The following is a 23,196-nucleotide window of genomic DNA, read 5'->3' on the forward strand; positions in this document are numbered from 1 at the left end:
CCACTGAGCCAACCGGCCAGGGCCTAATTTTACTTTTTATATATCCTGGACATCTAAAATGTAATTTTTCCTAAACTTTTTTTTTTTTAATTTTAGACAATTTTAACGGGGTGACATTGATCAATTAGAGTACGTAGATTTAGAGAAAATATCTCCATATCATTTTGACATTTGATTATGTCGCATACCCATCACCCAAAGTCAAATTGTCTTCCATCACGTTCTATCTGGTTTTCTTTTATGCTCCTCCCCTACCACCACCCCCTTCCTGTCCTCCCATCCCCTCCCTCTGGTAACCACCACATTCTTGTCCATGTCCACAGACTTTTTTTTTACACTACATTTTCCATTTGTAAACATTTTCCCAAAATAAGTATACTTTTTAATATATTTAATTTGAGAGTAAAGAGTGGAGCTCTAGATGATATGACACAGGTTCCTACTAAATTATATTATTCTTTAAAAGATTGGCATTATTTTATCAGAACAAAAGTAAAATGTTGATTTGTCTGAACCAAAAAAAGAGAGAAGAGGCTAGCATGTTCCAGGGACCTTAATCATTTTTCCCAGCAGTCATTTGCCAGCTGTCTGCTTTGCATGGGAAATTTCAACTCTTGACACCAGGGAATCAATTTCTGTGGCATGAATTTTACTTAGAAAGCACTGGAGAGTTGTGTGGTTTTCCATTATCTTAGGAAATTTCAGGCATTCCAGGTAGGAATTATTCCCACTGTGAGTGCTCTTTCCTTTTGGTGTATGTCACTAAAAATGTTTGTCTGTCATAATGTGAACTATTCAAAAAATGACAAGGAAAGGAGACTTGACACAAAGTGCTGTAACTAATACTTGAGATTAATCACAGCACAAGACATGTTACTATGGTAACCAACCTAAATGCTGCTTGCAATACAATAGTCAAGTCATTAGGAGAATTTAGCCCTAAATGGTGTTAGTAACTGGTTTCTACAGTAATGGTCCTGTGAATGCCATTCAATTAGTAATGGTGATAACAATAATGTGTTTTCCTTTTGGTATGGTCCCCCCCCCCAACAAATTGATTTTAACTCAGAACTTGATACTTGCCTCTTTGAGACAGGCCATGCACTTCTAACAGCTCCCTTTTCTCTCTAGTTAATCAGCTGTGTTCAGCGGATACTTATGAACCGAAGGCTGCAGCAGCAGTACAATCAGCAGCAACAGCAACAAATGACTTATCAGCAAGCAACACTAAGTCATCTCATGATGCCAAAGCCTCCGAATTTAATCATGAATCCTCCTAACTACCAGCAGATTGATATGAGAGGAATGTATCAGTCAGTGGCCGGTGCTATGCAGCCACCACCGTTACAGCGTGCACCACCCCCAATGAGAAGCAAAAATCCGGGACCTTCCCAAGGGAAATCAATGTGATTTTGCACTAAAAGCTTAAAGGATTGTTAAAATCATAGAAAGAACTTTTATTTTTTTAGGAATCAATGACTTAACAGAACTCAACTGTATAAATAGTTTGGTCCCCTTAAATGCCACTCTTCCATATTAGTTTAAAATTTTTTTAAAAATAGGGCATACCGTTTCTTCCTGACATTTGTCAGTGATGTTGCCTAGAATCTTCTTACACACATTGAGTACAGAAGATATTTCAAATTGTTTTCAGTGAAAACAAGTCGTTCCATAACAGTAACAACTCCACAGATTTCCTCTCTAAAATTTTTATGCCTGCTTTTAGCGACCATAAAATTGTCATAAAATTAATAAATTTAGGAAAGAATACAGATTTATATATTCATTCTTTACATATAAAAACACACAGCTGAGTTCTTAGAGTTGATTCCTCGATACTTTTGTACTTAATCCATTTCTTGATTCAAGTGATTGAAATGGTTTTAATGTTCTTTTGACTGAAGTCTGAAACTGGGCTCCCGCTATATCTTGTCTGTGGCTGAAAGTTAGAAACTAAGGGTTGTCTTTGACACAGAATTGTGTGCAATATTCTTAAATACTACTGCTCTAAAACTTGGAGGAGTCTTGCAGTTATCTTAGCATTGTATAAATAGCCTTAAGTACAGCCTAAGAAGAGAACTCCTTTTTTTTAGTCTTTCTGCCATTTTTTGTTTTCAGTTATACGTGCTGAAATAATTACTGGTAAAATTTCAGGGCTGTGGATTGTCTTCCACACATGAATTTTCTCTCTCCTGGCACTGATATAAAGCACATCTTTGAACTGTCTGGTGCCGGTGCTAGTGCTCCATCCTGTTGCTGGCAATGGGATGTGGACTAACAAAATCAGCTTCTAGCATTTAAGGAGGTTAAGGATGACATTGTGGTTGTTGAGTTCACACCCTGTTTTATAAACAACATTAAAATGGCAGAACCTTTGCTGACTTTATAAGTTCACGGGAGGAATGTGTTTTAACAGTTCCCAGTACTGTCAGTATTGTGAATTAATTGCTTTGAAGATAAAGGTCATGGTTTCTATGCTCTTTTCTAGTCATGTTCTTTTCCCCTAACTTCCCAATTAAATCACATTCTTTTCCCCTGCCTTCCCAATTAAATCATATCACAAAGTTTGAATATTTTAAAGTTTAGGTTTGTGAGACAATTTTCTGACCCAAATTAATTCATCTAATACCCTTTTGTGAACTTTTACTAGAAATTCATGGCATTATTGTTTTCCTTAATCCAGGCCTGTAAAAATGACCTATATGTTTATTCGTGTACAATTTCATTGCTTGAGGTTTTTTTTAAAGAAGATTGTTAGACTATGAGAAGTCAACTCAATGTGGCAAAAACACTTGAGATGATGATGTAACAGGTAATGGATACAGCTAAGGAATTTTAGACTAATGAAAGCTGGGCGGAGGATTAATTTGCTCTAGGTATCACTGGATTTGGATGAAGTTAACATTAGCTAAAACTGTTTTGAGATGTTTGGATAACCAAGAGATTTTTATTTTTTCTTGCAAGAACTAGTGGAAAACATCCAAGTGCACTAGGTTGGTGACAATAAAATTGGTGAGGTCTGGTGGATCCACCCCTCACCTTCCCATGTTGAATGATCACTAATAAATTTCATATATTTGCTTATTATGCCAGTCATATAATCAGATATATTTAATTGGTGGGGGCGGGGGAGGTATGTGTTTAGGAGAAATGAAAAAGACAAGATTTATGAGATAAATATTTGAAGACAGTACACTCTGGCCAACTTATTGGTTGGTATTTCTACAAGTCTGGAATACTTTAAACCTGATTTATTAGACCTGGGAACTTTCAACATGGTCTAATTACTTGCTCAAGGCATAGATGTGAAAATTTTATGCAGCCTTCTAAACTGTTTTACCATAGATGAAACTATGACATAAAGAATAATGTATAGAAGGATTAATTGGAAATCAGAGTTTTAAATAAAACTTGGACCACTTTGCATACACTCTTCTCACTTGACATTTTAGCTACATAATATGTACTTTGAGTATAACATCAAGCTTTAACAAATATTTAAGGACAAAAATCACATCAGTAAGATACTAAAAGGCTCATTTTTATATTTGTTTTAGATGTTTTAAATAGTTGCAATGGCTTAAAAAATAACGATTTAAAATGTTGCTTGTAATACAGTTTTGCCTGCTAAATTCTCCACATTTTGTAACCTGTTTTATTTCTTTGGGTGTAAAGCGTTTTTGCTTAGTATTGTGGTATTGTATATGTTTTGTCCCAGTTGTATAGTCATGTTTCAGTCCGTCACCCAGCTTTGGCTGCTGAAATCATACAGCTGTGAAGACCTGCCTTCGTTTCTGTTAGACTGCTTTTCAGTTCCGTATTGAGATTCTTAAGTACTGTAGAAAAGATGTCACTTCTTCCTTTAAGGCTGTTTTGTAATATATATAAGGACTGGAATTGTGTTTTTAAAGAAAAGCATTCAAGTATGACAATAATACTATCTGTGTTTTCACCATTCAAAGTGCTGTTGAGTAGTTGAAATTTAAACTATTTAATGTCATTTAATAAAGTGACCAAAATGTGTTGTGCTCTTTATTGCATTTTCACAGCTTTGAAAATCTGTGCATATATTGTTTCATAGAAAATGTATAGCTTTTGATGCTTTATTTAATGGTGGTTCTTTTGCACATTTAGTTATTAAATATTGGGAGGTCAAGAAGTTTGCTTTTTTAATTTGTTATATACTAAATTCTGTAAAAGGAGATCTTTAACCTCAAGAATAATTGACGTACCAGGAAGCCTATGTGTGTGTGTGTTGGTTTTGGTTGTCTTTGCTGTCATCCAGCACCACGTTCTGCTTCCTGAGAGCCACATCTCTCACTAAGTCAAGCACGGCTATGGACCCACACTTTATACAAACGCAGCTGCCCATCCTGAAGCCATAGGAGGTGGATGGAAGACCTCATTGTCTGGCCTCCAGAGAAGTTGAATATTTTGTAGTTTTCTCTTAGTTATGCCCGCTCTCCCTTTAGTGTCATCAAACCCGACCCATATTTCCATGCCCCAAACAAAACTTTAAAAAACAATTACTTATTTATCCCAGTAACCATTGTTTCTTTTGGAGGGTGGCATGTTGTGAGGCTTGTAGATACTTACACAAATAGTAAGATAGGTCATCCTTTTACATCCTTATTTCACTAAAATCTATGTTCAGATTATTACCCACCTTATTTTACCAGACTTAATGCCGAGTGACTTTTGGCTATCTCCAAATCAAATCTGCTCTTAGAGATGAAAATTCTTCTACCATTGGTTTTTTTTTCAAAACTGTATTCTGTGCCAATCCCAAAGGAGTGACCAAGTTTCTGAAATGCGTTTTGTCTGTGCAACATTTTATATATGCTGTTATATTGAGGTGAATAAAATTTAAAAATCCAAAATATATACTGTTTCTAAGCTCAATATCTGCCAGGTAACCAGACTGCCCACATCACTCATGTTGGATCTAATAATGGGATGGCCCTTCCCACGCTATCTAAGAGTTTTACTCCCTTGAGTATTTACCCTAGATGCACCGTGCACTGTAATGCTGCCACCCTCTTTTTGGAATAACCTTCCCGACACCATTGTGCATACTTGCTAATTGAAGCAATTGTCCTTTATTTTCTTGCTCTAGGATCTTTTTGATGGTGGCCACTACCACGCCTTCACCCAGGGAGACAGCCTATGAATTAACGCTTTTATAAAAGATAAAGCGTTAATTGAATGAGGTGTGTTCTAAAATCCTGCAGACCCTCTTTTTAATGCTTGAGGCTAACCGCCCACATTCCAGGCAGTCTCCACCCAGAAGCACTTGGCCACATTCTGCTCCAGACCCTTCTCCCTGATAGAAATATGTAAGAGTGAGCCTGGCTCCAATCTTCTTTAGCTAATCCTATCTGATGACGACCAAGAGACTTCTACCTCTTAAATAGACTCGGTCCCCTTTGTATAGTCCTCACATCAAATACGAGTTGGTTTTCAAGGAAGGTGAAGAGAGATGACTTATCAGATGCAAGAATGGGATTTGTTTCAGGGGTACAAGGAGGAAATGTGCCATTGAAAGAAAGGGGACATAAAAGGATCAGGAAAGAGACTAAATTGGAGTGGATTGATAGAGGGCCTTGAAATCATGAATGAGTAATTCAATACCAAGGACAGCGAGGGTTTATGGGGTGGCTGATGTGTTCAAAGTAGCTGGTAAAGATAGCAATTCAGGCAGGGGTAGTTTGAATGGTTTAGACAAGGTGAGGAAAGATTGGAGACAGGAAGATAGATAATGAGTCCAGGCATTCAGTGACCAGACTACAGATCATAAGGACAAAAGGCAGAAAATCATTAGAGGTTGCATAGGATTCTTAAAATTGTAAGGGAACCCTCTTACTTACTTTTACCCTTCCCCAAGGAGCCTACTTTATCAGTAGTTTCTATTTTACATGGAAAATTTCATTGACTCTTACTCTCAAATCTGATAAATTCATTAATGGCATCCGGTTCTTTCTCAATTTTTCATTACTCCTAATAATAACACTCTTAGACATTTGCAGAAAGTGAGTTCGGACCCTTAGTAACTAAGTTGAGTGTAATTCTCTTGCCTTCCTCAAATTCTTCAAAAGGCTAAAGCAGTTCTGTTACTTTTCCCTGAGACCCAACTATTTCGAGTACTGGGATCTCTGTTGATAATATGATGTTTATAAGCTTTCCTTGGTATTTTCAAAGTGCTTTGTGATTATGTATTAACCTGTGTACAACATCTGGGAGAAAAGTGAGGAAAAGAATTACATTCTCCTCATGACAAGCTGTAAGACCAAAATCAAATCCATTGCAGGAGGCAGCAAGCATTCTCTAGGTCTTTCATGTCTCGTTTGGAAAATGGGACTATAATAATGACTTAATTTCCTGAAGGCAAGAGACTGGACCAGATGATTTCCTGAGATTCTTTTCAGCTCGAAGAGTTAGGGTGAGCTGTGAGCAAAGCCCAGTTTGAAGCCAAAAGGCAATGCGTTTGTCAGATTACACGGTACATTTGTGGATGGAATTAGAAAGTCTTTCCTGTTGGCTAACCATCTCCCTCCACTAAGCTATACCTTTCTTTTCCTCAGTTTAGAAAATGAGAGGTCTGACAGACATTTTAATGACAAAGCAGATAAGTCAAGTTGTAATTGGCTCTAATTACCACTTCCACAAGCTGTAACCTCCTTTATCTTGGCCCAGAGGCACTGCAAACTGGGTTTTTTACCACCCATGGAAGTGCACAAAAGGAAAACATGTTTAAGAGTCTGACTCATATCTCGATTGCCTGATTGGGTTATATACATGACAAAACATCAAGGTAAATATAGTCACCTTTTGTAAAGTCAATTTTTAGCAAATAATTGGTAATTTCCCATTCTGTTGTTCATAACTGTAAAGCCCACGTTGAGGCAATATTTAAATTGTCTGGTCTAGATAAAGTTTATGGTGAGCTGCACTTTATATTTCTTTATGTTGACTCATGTAACAACACACATGGCATGCTTTTTGAGCTGGAGGCTTTATAATCAAATCTTGTGACAAAAACTGAAAACTAGAAGAAGAAAGGAGTGAAATAGTAATTTTTTTTCTGTAGCTGCCTGTCCCCACATGCCAGTAGCAAAGCAGGTAGGAGCCTGTGTCTCCCCTGCTGAATACATTTCAATGAAAACAAAACCGAACTTAAGAGAAAGGAAACGTGGTTAATATAATCATCTGAGGTCTTGTTAGTTCATTCCCAGCTCTTGGTAGGTTTTCAACAATACAGCATGGAGGTTGGGCGTCAAAGGCATTAATGATGCAGGCTTGTTTGGACCCTATCCTTAGTCAAAGTAAACATTTGACTCTATTAGCAAGTTTTCCTGCCCTCTCTTCCCATACCTCGCATAGTCTACAAGATGTGCTAAGATCAAATGCAGTTACTGCCTGCAATTTTTTTCTCTTCTCCAAACTATGTTCTGCAACCCCACCACACATGTATTTTTATATTCTAATACCTCAGTGGGGGTTGGGGGGGTGCGGGGAGGTTTAGAATCAGAATGCTGAAGGTGCTAGCAAGGGTCCCCAAACTTTTTACACAGAGGGCCGGTTCACTGTCCCTCAGACTGTTGAAGGGCAGCCACATACAGTGCTCCTCTACTGACCACCAATGAAAGAGGTGCCCCTTCCGGAAGTGTGGGGGGGGGCAGACAAATGGCCTCAGGGGGCCGCATGCAGCCCCGCTTGCAGGGGCCGTAGTTTGGGGACACCTGTCAGCTAGGGCGTCTTTCCGACCCTGTAACCCAGCTCTCTTCCTTTACAATTGGGGGGAAAGGGCCTGAGGAGAAGAGACGCCCAAGGGCGCCTATGTCTTCTAGTTTCTAGTCCACTTCTCATTCCACTCCATTAAAATGCTTCCTGTTACTCTTGAATTCCAATTCATTTTTTTTCAATCTGCCAGAACACATTAAACAAAGTTTCAGAATAGTTGGTATTGAATTAAAATGAGAACTGTTAGGCTCAGGCAGGTTGGCTCAGTGGTAGAGCGTTGGCCTGGCGTGCGGGAGTCCCAGGTTAGATTCCCGGCCAGGGCACACAGGAGAAGTGCCCATCTGCTTCTCCACCCTTCCCTCTTTCCTCTCTGTCTCTCTCTTCCCCTCTCACAGCCAAGGCTCCATTGGAGCAAAGTTGGCCCGGGCGCTGAGGATGACTCTATGGCCTCTACCTCAGACACTAGAATGGCTCTGGATGCAACAGAGCAATGCCCCATATGGGCAGAGCATCGCCCCTTGTGGGCATGCCGGGTGGATCCCAGTCGGGCGCATGCGAGAGTCTGTCTGACTGCCTCCCCATTTCCAAATTCAGAAAAATAAAAAATAAAAATAATAATAAGTAAAATAAAATACCTTAAAAAATAAAATGAGAACTGTTTGTGGGAATTAGAGGAGTATGTGGACGAAAATGAAGAGAAGAAATTTCTGTGTGCCAACTAAAAAAAGAAGACCTCTGATATATCCCCAACATGTTAATTTGGTATCAAAGGCATTAGCTTTAGGATTTTGTTTCGGAGGGATATTTCATTTGTTTAGAACAGAGGTAATCAACCTTTTTATACCTACTGCCCACTATTGTATCTCTGTTAGTAGTAAAATTTTCTAACAGCCCACCGGTTCCACAGTAATGGTGATTTATAAAGTAGGGAAGTAACTTTACTTTATAAAATTTATAAAGCAGAGTTACAGCAAGTTAAAGCATATAATAATACTTACTTCCTGTAAAGCCAGTATCCAGGGCCACCATCACAGCTGCTTGTCCCATGCAGGGTCGCATTGGATTCGGACAGTCGGTAAAGAAACAACGGAGCCAAAAACTGATGGGCCATCATCTGTAATCCTAGCTTGCACCCGGAGGACAAGTAAAAACACACACTGGGCTCCAAAACCCACTCATTCAGTGCTCACAAAGCTACTGACTTATCCGAGTTTCCTAGAATCAAAGGTTTCTAGCTCACCAGACTTATTCACCTCTGTTCCCCATCTCCTTCCTTCTCCCTGCACAAACTCTGCACAAACTCGCTTCTCCCTCAGCACTGCACCATCTTGGCTGCTTCTCCTGGCCTCCTCCACATGGCCTTTCTCTGCTCTGCTCTCTAATGCTAATCTCAGGAACTGAGAGAGCAAGCTCCCGTTCTGCCCCCATTTTATAGTGTAGAAATCAAAACCTTTAATCCAATATACAAAATAGGGAAGTCTCTAATACAAGTCACTTATCTGAGGCATGATGGGATTGCACCACCTCACATCAAAAAGAATGGGAAAGGCTTAGTCCTAAAACCAAGCCCCAGGCTACAAGCATCCTGCTGCCCACAGCCCACCCCCAACACACATTAATATCACCTGGGCAATGGGCTTCCATTTGGGCAGCACCATCATGAAAGTGAGCATAATATATTTTATCTGCCCAACACTTACCAAGTACTTTATGTCAGATTTTCACTAAGTTTGGCAGAATAAATCTTTGTAAAACAACTTACTATAGTTAAATCTATCTTTTTATTTATACTTTGGTTGCTCTGCTACCGCCCACCATGAAAGTTGAAATACCCACTAGTGGGCGGTAGGGACCAGGTTGACTACCACTGGTTTAGAAGGTTCTTTTTCTCCACACTCAGCACAGTTTAGACCAGTAAAATCACTTTCTGGATCTCAGTGCCCTTGAATGCCAAGAATAAAATCATGCAGCCTTCCTTAGGCGGATTGATGAAACAAGTATCAAAAATCCTCTATTTCAACTGTGCACTTAAAACTTGTATGGTTTGTGAATCAATGTCATCACAATAAATTTTTAAAAAATGCTTCTATATTCAAAAGGAAACAGAGTTCTGTGTTATGTAGTGAATATTCTTGAGTTAGATGTGCTAAAAGGACCACAGATAGTTTATATGTTTCTAAAGAATTAAAAAGTAACAAAATTATTTTACTATGCTAGAATTTAGGAGCCTGATTCTATCTGTATAATCTTCCACAAATTACTTCACCTCTTTTTTTTTTTTTTTTTTTTTTTTTTACAGAGACAGAGAGTGAGTCAGAGAGAGGGATAGACAGACAGAAACGGAGAGAGATGAGAAGCATCAATCATTAGTTTTTTCATTGCATGTTGCAACACCTTAGTTGTTCATTGATTGCTTTCTCATATGTGCCTTGACCGCGGGCCTTCAGCAGACCGAGTAGCCCCATGCTAGAGCCAGTGACCTTGGGTTCAAGCTGGTGAGCTTTTGCTCAAATCAGATGAGCCCGTGCTCAAACTGGCGACCTCGGGGTCTTGAACCTGGGTCCTCTGCATCCCAGTCCGACGCTCTATCTACTGCACCACCGCCTGGTCAGGCAAATTACTTCACCTCTTAATCTTCTCTCATAGTGCAGTATTTATTGAATCCTATTATGTGTGAGGTTGTGTGACTAATCTTTTGTAATTCCTGTTTTATACATAAGGAAATAGGTTGAAAATAATGAAATTAGCCTGGCCTGGGGTGGTGCAGTGGATACAGTGTTGACCTGGAACACCGAGGTCACAGGTATGAAACCCTGGCCTTGTCCGGTCAAGGCAGGTATGATACGCAATCAATGAACAACTAAAATGAAGCAATTTGATACTTCTCACTCCACCCCCTTCTTTCATCTCTCATAAAATCAATAAATAAAATCTTTTTTTTTTTTAATTTTTTATTTATTCACTTTAGAGAGGAGAGGGAGAGAGAGAGAGAGAGAGAGAGAGAGAGGAGAGACAGAGAGAGAGAAGGGGGAGGAGCTGGAAGCATCAACTCCCATATGTGCCTTGACCAGGCAAGCCCAGGGTTTCGAACCGGCGACCTCAGCATTTCTAGGTCGATGTTTTATCCACTGCGCCACCACAGGTCAGGCAATAAATAAAATCTTTAAAAAATAATGAAATAGGCCCTGGCCGGTTGGCTCAGTGGTAGAGCGTCGGCCTTGCATGCAGAAGTCCCGGGTTTGATTCCCGGCCAGGGCACACAGGAGAAGCACCCCTCCCCCTCTCCTTCCTCTCTCTCTCTCTCTCTTTCCCTCCCACAGCCAAGGCTCCACTGGAGCAAGGATGGCCTGGGCGCTGGGGATGGCTCCTCGGCCTCTGCCCCGGGCGCTGGAGTGGCTCTTGTTGCAACAGAGAGACGCCCCGGAGGGGCAGAGCATCGCCCCCTAGTGGGCAGAGCGTCGCCCCCTGGTGGGCGTGCCGGGTGGATCCCGGTCGGGCGCATGCGGGAATCTGTCTGACTGTCTCTCCCCGTTTCCGGCTTCAGAAAAATACAGAAAAAAAAAAAAATGAAATAATAATTCATCCAGTGTCACATGAGCTAATTGAAAGAGGCAGGATTCAAAAGTATGTATCTGATTCTATGTTTTGCCACAAGCTTGCAACTCTTCGTAGAACCACAATTTATTTTTATTTTTATTATTATTTTTTTCCTTTTCTTTTTCTGAAGCTGGAAATGGGCAGAGACAGTCAGACAGACTCCCGCATGCGCCCGACCGGGATCCACCGGCACGCCCACCAGGGGGCGACGCTCTGCCCACCAAGGGACGATGCTCTGCCCCTCCGGGGCGTCGCTCTGTTGCGACCAGAGCCACTCTAGCGCCTGGGGCAGAGGCCAAGGAGCCATCCCCAGCACCCGGGCCATCTTTGCTCCAATGGAGCCTCGGCTGCGGGAGAGGAAGAGAGAGACAGAGAGGAAGGAGAGGGGGAGGGGTGGAGAAGCAAATGTGCGCTTCTCCTGTGTGCCCTGGCCGGTAATCGAACCCGGGACCCCTGCACGCCAGGCTGACGCTCTACCACTGAGCCAACCGGCCAGGGCCCATAGAACCACAATTTAATCCAAGCCTTTTACAAACCACAGATTACTGTTATTTTTTTTTCTTTTGTTTATCAGCTCTCACTTGTCTGCTTTTGCTTTAAGCAAGGCCTAAAATCCTCCCCCTTGGTGTTTTCCAAACACATCTTTCTGTTCGCCTTCAGTGCTGTCTAGAGAGTTTGGTTTTTCATTTCCTTCTGTGATCCAAACAGAAGTGTCTGGAAAATCCGGTGTGAATATTTTAAAATATGTTTTAAGATAGCAGAACTGATTTTTAACATAGTGGCTTTCTCTCAAGTTCGATTACACAGCAACTGTGAATCCTGAAGAGAAAAAAAAAGTATTCTGAACTCAGTTTATTTCTCATTTTCTTCACCTGATGAAGTCTAGGTACCATCTGAGTAAGTCCTAAAATAACTAGAATATGGACATGTAGTGACTAAGGAGGAAGGATCTTAGAGAAGACAGCAAATACAACACATTTGGCAGCAAAGAACAGAACTCTGAATAGGATAGTTGCAAGAATACCATGCTTCTCTACTTGTGCACTGAAAAGTCACAGGTCTGTTTAAGCCAATAGCATTTGTAACGCACAATTTGTATTTAAATGGTGTGGTAGGCAGGATAATGGTCCCTGGTGTCCTAATCCTCAGTACCTGTGAATATGTTAAATAAGTTTCATGGCAATGGAGAATTAAGGTTGCAGGAATTAGGGAATTTGGGGTGCTAATCAGATGACCAGGAGATGGAGGGAGTTTCCTGGATTATGGGGTGGGCTCAATGTAATCACAGCATACTTATAAGCAGAAGAGGGAGGCAGAGGGACAGTCACAGGCAGACGGCACTAGGAGTGAAGGCCTCAGAGAGCTGCAGCACCGCTGGCTTGGAAGATGGAGGAAGAGGGTCATGAGGCAAGGAATGTGGTTGATCCTCTAGAATAGTGGTGTCAACCTGGTCCCTATCACCCACTAGTGGGCGTTCCAGTTTTCATGATGGGCGGAAACGGAGCAACCAAAGTATAAATAAAAAGATAGATTTAACTATAGTACATTGTTTTATAAAAATTTATTCTGCCAAACTTAGCGAAAATCCTACATAAAGTACTGGTAAGTAATTATTATTATTATTATTATTATTTTAGTAATTATTATTATATGCTTTAACTTGCTATAACTCTGCTTTATAAATTTTATAAAGTAAAGTTATTTCCCTACTTTATAAATCACCATTACTGTGGAACCGGTGAGCAGTTAGAAAATTTTACTACTAACAGAGATACAAAAGTGGGCAGTAGGTATAAAAAGGTTGACTACCCCTGCTCTAGAAGCTTGAAAGGGTAAGGAAAGAATTCTCTAGAACCTACAAAGAGAATGCAGCTTTGTTTACTACCTTGATTTTAGCCCCATGAGACTACTGTCAGACTTCTACGTCCATAACTGTAAGAGAATAAATGGGTGTTGTTGTAAGCCACTTAATTAGTAGTAATTTGTTACAACAGCAATAGGAAACTAATACAAGTGGTTATTTGTGTGATTACTTGATTAATGTCTTGCAGCCTGCTATGTATGTGAGCTCCCGAAGGGCAGAAACCCTGTCGGTTTTGCTTATTTTAATGTCCTCAGCACCTGACAGAAAAGCGTGGGATCAATGTTTGATAAACTTCTGTGGAAGTGTCTTAGCAGTCATCTGTTACCTGAGAACATTCTGGCAATGTCACTACCATTGAAGTCTGCTCCCTAAATGTACATGCTCTTGATCCTTTTCTTTGGATCCCTTTGTCTTTCCCCTTCTTTATTCTCTCTTATCTCTTCCTTATTTTTATCCCTATTTATTTTTAAATTAAATTTACTGGGTTGACATTGGTTAATTAAATTATATAGCTTTCAAGTGTACAATTCTATGATACATCATCTGTATATTGCATTGTGTGCCCACCACCCAAAGTCAAGTCATCTTCTGTCACCTTATATTTGAACCTCTTTGCCCTTTGCTCCCCCTTACTCGCCTTCCCTCTGGCAAACACCCTACCGTTGTCTGTGTCTGTTTCGTTTTTCTTGTTTGTTAATTTGTTGCTTTCAGTTTTATATCCCACAGATAGGTGAAATTGTATGGTTCTTAACTTTTTCTGTCTGATTTATTTCTGTTAGCATGATATTCTCAAGACCTATCTATGTTGTCACAAATTCTGTCTCTATTTCTTTTTTTCTTTATTTTTTTTATTTTTCTGAAGCTGGAAACGGGGAGAGACAGTCAGACAGACTCCCGCATGCGCCCGACCGGGATCCACCCGGCACGCCCACCAGGGGGCGAGGCTCTGCCCACCAGGGGGCAATGCTCTACCCCTCCGGGGTGTCGCTCTGTTGCGACCAGAGCCACTCCAGCGCCCGGGGCAGAGGCCAAGGAGCCATCCCCAGTGCCCGGGCCATCTTTGCTCCAATGGAGCTTCGACTGCGGGAGGGGAAGAGAGAGACAGAGAGGAAGGAAAAGGGGAGGGGTGGGTGGAGAAGCAGATGGGCACTTCTCCTGTGTGCCCTGGCTGGGAATCGAACCCGGGACTTCTGCACGCCAGGCCAACGCTCTACCAATGAGCCAACCGGCCAGGGCCCCTATTTCGTTTTTAAAAGATGTTACTTACTGATTTTAGAGAGAGGAGAGAGAGAGGCAGTGACGCTTTGGGGGAGCAGTGGGAAGCCTCAGCTCATGGTGGCCTTGACCGTTGAACCTGAAACCTTGGCATTCCAGATAGAGGCTTTATCCACAGTTCCAGCACAGGTCGAGCTGTTCCTATCTCTTAATTGGCTGTAACTGGGGACTAAAGTACATCTTGTAGTTCTCGATTATGTTTGTGCAATAAGGTTTTATATATTCTTAAAATATTTATTTTTTGTTTTGGAGAGAGAGGAGAGAGAGAGAGAGAGAGAGAGAGAGAGAGAGAGAGAAGGAAGGAGGAGCAGGAAGCATCAATTCCCATATGTACCTTGACCAGGGTTTCGAACCAGTGACCTCAGCGTTACAGGTAGACGCCTTATCCACTGTGCCACACAGGTCAGGCCTATTTATGTTATTTTAAAAGAAGTAATATAGTTTATTTTGCTGAAAAAAAATTGCTATATTCTGAAGGGTCCTTCACTTACTACCCCATTTAATTCACATCAATGGGCAAGGGATCCTTGAGAGAACTTTCTCATTTCTGGTTTTGGGTGAGACAGAAGTATATTGCAGAAGCTGTCCCTTTGTACCTACCGCTGGGTCCTGGGGCCCCGACTATATGGCCCACATTGCCCCGATGACATAAGTTCTTCTCTTCTGAGGGGAAATTGTTTGGTGGTGTCTATTCAGGAGAAATCAAATCCCCATTAGGACCAGGGCTATTCAGTCCACTGCTCCCCTCGGCTTCCTCCTCTTGTAACTCAGTTTGATCCTAAAGATGTGTAATGTTTCAGTGGGATGCACTAGAATCCTGAGGAAGGCGTATCTCAGCCTGGTCCATTAAACATAATGACCTAATGAAAGAGGGGACTTCTGGTGAGGAAGTGTTTGAGGTTTCTAGTGTGCAAGAATATTTAGAGAAATCTTTATTCCTAGAATTAGAAGGACTTTTGCCAGTCAGTTCCATGCTTCTCAAACTTTAAAGTATGGAGATCTCGTTAAACTTTTAATTCTGATATAGTAGGTCTGACGTGGGGCACTATAATTTACATTTTTTTAAAACATTACTTTGATTTTTAAGAGAAAAAAGCATCAACTCGTTTCACTTAGTTGTACACTCATTGGTTACTTCTTCTACATGTACTGACTGGGGATGGAACCTAGGACCTCAACACGTGGGGATGGTACTCTCTCCACTGAGCAAACCTGGCCAGGGCCCATAATTTTCATTTCTAACAAGCTCTCTTGTGATGTTAATGCTGCTGCTCAGGAGACCAGACTTTGAGGAACAAGAGGATAGTGGACCAAGGGCAGTCTGCACACTGGAGTCAGAAGGTAGGATCTTCTGGAACCAGCGCCTCAGGGAAGGTGTCCGAGCTCCACTCTCCTTTCAGGCAGATGGAGGGCCTTGGTCTCTCATTTGTTTGGCTTCCAAGAACCGGGGGCTAGGGCAGAATATAGTGGGTTTGGCCTCCCCTGGGGGTGCTGTGGGGTCAAGGCAAATGAGGCAGGCGTATGTATTAGGGTAATTAACCCTAGCTGCCAGAGACAAAACCCAAAAGCTCAGAGGAAGTACTTTCTTGGCCTCCCTGTTGTATGTGCACACCTATACCAAAACACAATTTGGAAACTATTGCTGGATGAATAGAAGAAACAGCTGGACTGATATACACCAGAATGTTAAAGATGATAGAAAATGAAGATACAGCTGTTTTTTTTTCTTCTTTTTGCTTGTCTTTATTTTTTGGGTTTCTTTTCCTTTAGTAAAAAAAAATACTTGTATAATATTACAAAAGCTACTTTAAAAGGCACCCTTATAAACTTTTACAATAAGGAAAAAAGCTTGCTGAAATAAAAACAAACCCAATAATATCCTGCATGTGATTTTTGTTTAAATAATGATAATATATCTAACACTTATCAAGCACTTACTATATGCCAGTTACTGTCCTGAGTGTTTTCCAAATTACTTCCAGTAATCCAGAGATAGGTACTGTAACACCCCCCCCCCGTTTCATTGTGAAAACAAGCACAGAGAGGTTAAGTGACTTACTTCATTTTAAGGTGGCAAAGCAAGAATTTGAACCCAGGCACTGATGGCGCCAGAACCTATGCTCTTTTTTTTTTTTTTAACTGAGATGCAGGGAGGCAGAGAGACAGGATTACACAAGTGCCCCAACTGAGATCCACCCAGGCCGAGGCTCTGCCCATCTGGGGTTGTTGCTGCGTTGCTCCGTAACTGAGCTATTTTAGTGCATGATGTGAGGCTATAGAACCACCGTCAGCACCCGGGGCCAATTTGCTCCAAATGAGCCATGGCTGTAGGAGAGGGAGAGAGAGAGAGAGAGAGAGAAAGAGAGAGAGAGAGAGAGAGAGAGAGAGAGAAGGGAGAGGGGGAGGGGTGGAGAAGCAGATGGTTGCTTCTCCTGTGTACCCTGACTGGGAATCGAACCCAAGACATCCACACAGTGGGCCGATGCTCTACCACTGAGCCAACCAGCCAGGGCCTAGAGCCTATGATCTTAAACACTATTTTATATTATCTCCATTAGAGTGTGTATATAGCATCTTTTTTAGGTCTCAAAGTCTCTCCTATCCTGAAAACAAATGAAAAATATCCTTCCTCTACTTCTTCCTTAAGCCATTGTCCTATCTTTCCCTTTCTTTTTTCTGCTAAACTTCTCAAAAGTGTGGTCTATACTTGCTGCCTGGAGTTCCCTTCACCCTCCTCTTCACTCTTCAGGCCCAGCAACATGCCTTTAGCTCCTACTTCTCCACAGAAGATACTTTTTGTCAGTAATACACGGTATCCTTCCTAATCATCAAAATTCAGAAAGAAAATTCCACAGCTCTATGGACTGGAGCCACAACAAAGTCATGGTCTCTAAACTTAGCTGTCTAGAACCCCTTCTCAGTGTCCCTAGTCAGCAGCCTGCTATCCTCCTCTACTCAGGAGATGGCCTTACCTCCTAATTCACTGAGAATACTGAAGAGCATCATCCAGTCAGAACCTCTCAACCCCTTTCCCACCCAGTGCCCTGCTCCAACTTACCCTTCCTTTCCCTTCTTTCGTGTTTCATGTCCTTTTTTCCCTCTGGCAATAGGTAGATTCTCCCACCTATACTGTACAGCCAAATCCCTCTCTCTTTAAAGCTCTGGCTCTATCCATCCCCCTCCCTCCCCCACCATATACAATACTTCTGATCTCCATCTACCCAACCCCTATTCCTTCATGATTGGATAACTGAAATAGCCTTTTTAATTGGTTTTCCCACCTTCATCTAACCATCATCCTCACTGCAGTCAGAAGGATCTTGTTAAAATACAAATCTGATCACGTTAACTTCTTTTTTTTTTTTTTTTTTTTTTTTTTTTTTTTTTTTTTTTTACAGAAGCAGAGATAGACAGGGACAGACAGACAGGAACGGAGAGAGATGAGAAGCATCAATCATCAGTTTCTCGTTGCGTGTTGCGACTTCTTAGTTGTTCATTGATTGCTTTCTCATATGTGCCTTGACCGTGGGCCTTCAGCAGACCGAGTAACCCCTTGCTGGAGCCAGCGACCTTGGGTCCAAGCTGGTGAGCTTTTTGCTCAAGCCAGATGAGCCCGCGCTCAAGCTGGCGACCTCGGGGTCTCGAACCTGGGTCCTTCCGCATCCCAGTCCGACGCTCTATCCACTGCGCCACCACCTGGTCAGGCTCACGTTAACTTCTTTTAGGTTGTTTGTTTCCCACTATACAGCAGCTCATGTAACAGGAAATGTAACGAAACATTCTGATGCATTTTCCCCTGAACTCACAAAAGTTATCAAAACTGCTAGAGGGTTTGTTCTCCTTAGCCTCTGAATTCTGCTCCCATCCTACGCCTGCCCCTAAATTTGATTTGCCTGTGTGGAGGGTTAGGGACTTTTGGTTGTTTTCTCTGTCAGTTGGATGCAAGGTTTTGAATAATTACTGTGCAGTCAATCACTGTACATGGGGACCAGAGACCCCAGGGCAGGAGGGTGGCACACTGCAGGGCAGAATTCCTCTCAGCTCTTTGAACTTCTGTTATATTGTAAGACTCTCCTCAAGTCAAGACAGTGAACATTCACTAGCACTTCCTGAGATCCTTGCACTGTGTGACCAGTAATGATAAAGAAATCATAGAGAACTTGTTGGTCTGGATCCTGGTATTAAGAAGCTCTGTATCTCTCATTTATAAAGTACCTTCTGTGTGCTAGCCACTATTCTGGGTTATTTACACCCACTATGTCATTTAGTCCTGTATTGTTGCTACCATTTTATAGATGAGGAAACAGAGGCTTGCCAAAGGGTCACAAAAGTAGAACGTGGAACGTCCAGGTTGCTGTTCTTGATGAAGGACAGCATGTTGGAACAGTGTATGATCAGATGGTAATTTGTGTTATAAGTAAAGACGAAATGATGGTTATGAATAGGCCATAATCAAAGTTCAGTAAAGTATGGGGCTAATTTTGATTCTGCCGCTAATTAGGTGTGTACCCTTCAATATATTACCCCTTTGGCTGTCAGTCTCCCTATTTTTAAAATAAGGAAGTTGAAGCAAAGCAAATAGCTTTTTTTTTTTTTTTTTTTTTTTTTTCATTTTTCTGAAGCTGGAAACAGGGAGAGACAGTCAGACAGACTCCCGCATGCGCCCGACCGGGATCCACCCGGCACGCCCACCAGGGGCGATGCTCTGCCCACCAGGGGGCGATGCTCTGCCCATCCTGGGCGTCGCCATGTTGCGACCAGAGCCACTCCAGCGCCTGAGGCAGAGGCCACAGAGCCATCCCCAGCGCCCGGGCCATCTTTGCTCCAATGGAGCCTTGGCTGCGGGAGGGGAAGAGAGAGACAGAGAGGAAAGCGCGGCGGAGGGGTGGAGAAGCAAATGGGCGCTTCTCCTGTGTGCCCTGGCCGGGAATCGAACCCGGGTCCTCCGCACGCTAGGCCGACGCTCTACCGCTGAGCCAACCGGCCAGGGCGCAAATAGCTTTTAAAAAAATTCATTTATTGATTTTAGAGAGAGAGGAAGGGAGAGAGAGGAAGAGAGAAATATTGATTTGTTGTTCCACTTATTTATACATCTATTGTTTTTTTTTTTTTTTTGTTTTGTTTTTTTAGCAAGAGAGGGGGCAGGACAGACAAACAGAAAGGAAGAGAGATGAGAAACATCAATTCTTTGTTGCGGCTCCTTAGTTGTTCATTGATTGCTTTCTCATATGTGCCTTGACTGGGGATGGGGGGCTACAGCACAGTGAGTGATCCCCTTGCTCAAGCCAGCAACCTTGAACTCAAGGCAGCGACCATAGGCTTCAAGCCAGCAACCTTTGGGTTCAAGTTGGTGAGCCTGCACTCAAGCCAGTGACCTTAGGGTTTCAAACTTGGGTTCTCTGCATCCCAGTCTGATGCTCTACCCACTGCGCTACAGCCTGATTAGGCTCATTGGTTGATTCTTGTATGCACTCTGACTGGGGATGGAACCGACAACTTTGGCATATGGGGAGGATGCTCTAGCCAAATGAGCTATCTGGCCAAGATCAAAAGCAAATGCCTTTTAAACAAATTGTAAGATGATTAATCTCAGTCATAAAATGCAAATGAAACTAAAATAAATAAATTTTTATCTATCTCTCAGTAAACATCAAAAACATTTAAAAATTTTTGTTGACAAGGGTATGGAGAAACAGGCACCCTTGCAAATTATTGGCAGTAGTATAAGTTAGCACACCTTTGATGAAGGATAATTTGACACATCTATCAAAATTAAAAATACTTATTCCATTGACCCCAGAACATTTCACTTCTATTAATTTATCTTACAGATAAATTCACATGTCTCCACAAAAATATATGTATAAAGATATTCACTTGAATGTTGGTTGTAGTAGCAGAAGACTACAAACAACCTAAATGCCCATTGATGGGGATTGATTAAATACTGTAATGGCATTAAAGCAGTCAACTATATAGCTAATTATACATGCTCACTGTAGAAGAGTTAGCAAAGTACAGGAAAATATAGAAGTGAAAGATAAAAACCTACTACTCAGAGATAAGCACTCAACATTTTAGCTCATTTACCTCTATCCTTTTTTTCTATTCAAACGTATGGTAATATTTTACATATTTGTGTGGTCCTGTATTCAGTGTAACATTTAAAATTTTGTGAAAATTATTCCCCAGGGTTTTTATCTTTTAATTTTAATATTTTTATATTTAAGGGTTTACAAAATTCTTGATATTTTTTTTAATGGTTTTATCCTTCCCTTGCATGTTTAGGAAGCTCTTCAACAAAGAGAGCAATTTGAACACGTTTCAAGGACAAGGCTGTTGATCTTGAGATCAACTGTGCAGAAAAGGACAGCATTCAGAGAGGGAGGAACACTCTCTGAAAGAGGAGGAAAGGAAAAATGAGTCTAAAGCCTACTTGAAATAAATTAAAGCGGACCTATATAAGTGGAAAAACATCCCTCCCATGTTCAAGTACTGGAAGACTAAATATTTTTAAAATGGTAAATACTCCACAAATTGATTTACAGATTCAATACAATCTCTATCAAAATCCCATAGGGTTTCCTTGTATAAACTGACAAACTGGTCCTAAAATTCACATGGAATTTCAAGGAATCCAGAATAGCTAAAACAGTCCTGAAAAAGAAGAACAAATCTGGAGGATTCCCACTTCCTAATTTAAAAACGTATTACAAATCTACATTAATAATGACTGTGTGGTAATAGGATAAGGGATAGACATACAGATCAATAAATAGAATTGAGAATGCAGAAGTAAACCCACACATCAATGGGAAATGACTAGTTTTCAACAAATGGTGCCAAGTCTTCTGGGCGCACACATACAAAATAATGAAATTGAATCTCTGACTCACCATATATTTGTGTTCATAATTAAGAAGTATTTTAACGCAATAATAAAAAAGACATATTTAAAAATGGACAAAGAATCTGAATAGACATTTCTCCAAGGAAGATATACAATGGCCAAAAGCACATGAAAAGATGTTCAACATTATTGTCATCAGGAAAATTCAAATAAAAACTACAGTGAGATACCACTTATACCCACCAGGATGGCTACAATAAAAAAAAAGCAATAGTGAGGATATACAGAAATTGGAACCCTCATATATCATTGGCAGAAATGTAAAATGGTACAGCCTCTTTGAAAAGGTGTTTGGCAGTTTCTCAAATGGTTGACCAAAGAAGTACCATATAACCCAGCAAGTATACACCTAGGTACATACTGAAGAGAAATGAAAACATGTATTCACACAAAGAGTTGTATACAAATGTTTATAGCAGCATTATTCACAATAGCCCCAAACTGCAAACAACCCAAATGCCCGTAAACTGATGACTGGATGAACAAAATATGGTGCATACATACAATGGAATACTGCTCAACTGCAAAAAGAAATGCAGTATACATGCTACACTATAGATGAGCCTTAAAAACATTATGCTGAAAGAATCCAATCACTAAAGACCACATGTTGTATGATTCCATTTATAGAAATTGTCCAGGATAGGAAAATCCATACAGACAAAGTAGAATAGGGGTCAGCAGAGACTGGGAAGGGGAAGGAATGGGGAGTTACAGCTTCATGGTTTCAGAATTTTTGCGGTGATAATAACGTTTTGGAAGTAGATAGTGGCAATGGTTGTACAATATTGTGAATATAATTAATGTCCCTGAATCGTATACTTAAAAATGGTTCAAATGGCAATTTTTATTATATATATTTTATCATGATAAAATTTTTTAAAAAATATTTTCTTTAAAAGAACAAAAAAGCAAAACTAAACAGTATCAGAAGTGGCCAAGACATGGAAACAACCAAAAAGCCCTTCAATAGAAGATTGGATAAAGAAGATGTGGCACATATACACTATGGAATACTACTCAGCCATAAGAAATGATGACATCGGATCATTTACAACAAAATGGTGGGATCTTGATAACATTATACAGAGTGAAATAAGTAAATCAGAAAAAGCCAAGAACTACATGATTCCATACATTGGTGGGATATAAAAACGAGACTAAGAGACATGGACAAGAGTGTGGTGGTTACCGGGGGTGGGGAGAGGGGGGGCACGGGAGGGAAGGAGGGAGAGGGGAATGGGGAGGGGGAAGGGCACAAAGAAAACTAGATAGAGGGTGATGGAGGACAATCTGACTTTGGGTGATGGGTATGCAACATAATTGAATGACAAGATAACCTGGACATGTTTCCTTTGAATATATGTACCCTGATTTATTTATGTCACCCCATTAACATTAATAAAAATTTACTTATAATAAAAAAAATACAAAAAAACCCCTACACTTAAAAAAAAAAGATTGATAGGAAGTCACTACTAGATGGTTTGGGTATTAGTAAAATATGAGGAAGATTTCGTCTACAGAGAGCGTCTGACCCAGAGCTGACTGAAACTTAGAGCTGGAGATAAATGGAGATTTGAAACATCTCACATGAACTAATGCAGTGTTTACCACCTATTCTCAGGAAAAGAATTCCTTGAAGACTTGTTAAATATACAGATTGGTGATTCTCAAGTGTGGTTTAAGAACTTGTGAGGTCCATGAGATCTTTTCTTTTCTTATTACGGATCTAAGAGAGGCCAGATTTTCTTACTTTATCTCAACCAAAAGAACATGTAGCAACAGATTGAATGCAGAAGCAAATCTA

At 40.9% G+C, this 23,196-nt stretch overlaps 2 protein-coding genes and 1 non-coding gene across 8 annotated transcripts in view; 2 read left to right on the top strand and 1 right to left on the bottom strand.

Annotated features, from left to right (window-relative positions):
- The window catches only part of ATRX (ATRX chromatin remodeler), a 214,380-nt gene extending 209,496 nt beyond the window's left edge, over nucleotides 1-4,884 (top strand). For all 6 annotated transcript variants that reach the window (XM_066250415.1, XM_066250416.1, XM_066250414.1 and 3 more), the window contains one exon: nucleotides 1,132-4,884. In XM_066250415.1, the coding sequence (XP_066106512.1) occupies nucleotides 1,132-1,410 (279 nt within the window). In that variant the 3' untranslated portion in view covers nucleotides 1,411-4,884. The remainder of the gene's footprint in view (nucleotides 1-1,131) is intronic.
- ATP7A (ATPase copper transporting alpha) overlaps nucleotides 1-23,196 on the bottom strand; it is a 554,573-nt gene that overhangs the window by 428,731 nt on the left and 102,646 nt on the right. The window lies entirely within an intron of this gene.
- TRNAA-UGC (transfer RNA alanine (anticodon UGC)) lies at nucleotides 10,923-10,998 on the top strand. The gene has a single exon. It is a non-coding gene; the product is annotated as a tRNA-Ala (tRNA).

Source organism: Saccopteryx bilineata, chromosome X, assembly GCF_036850765.1.
Source record: "Saccopteryx bilineata isolate mSacBil1 chromosome X, mSacBil1_pri_phased_curated, whole genome shotgun sequence".
Taxonomy (NCBI): Eukaryota; Metazoa; Chordata; class Mammalia; order Chiroptera; family Emballonuridae; genus Saccopteryx; species Saccopteryx bilineata.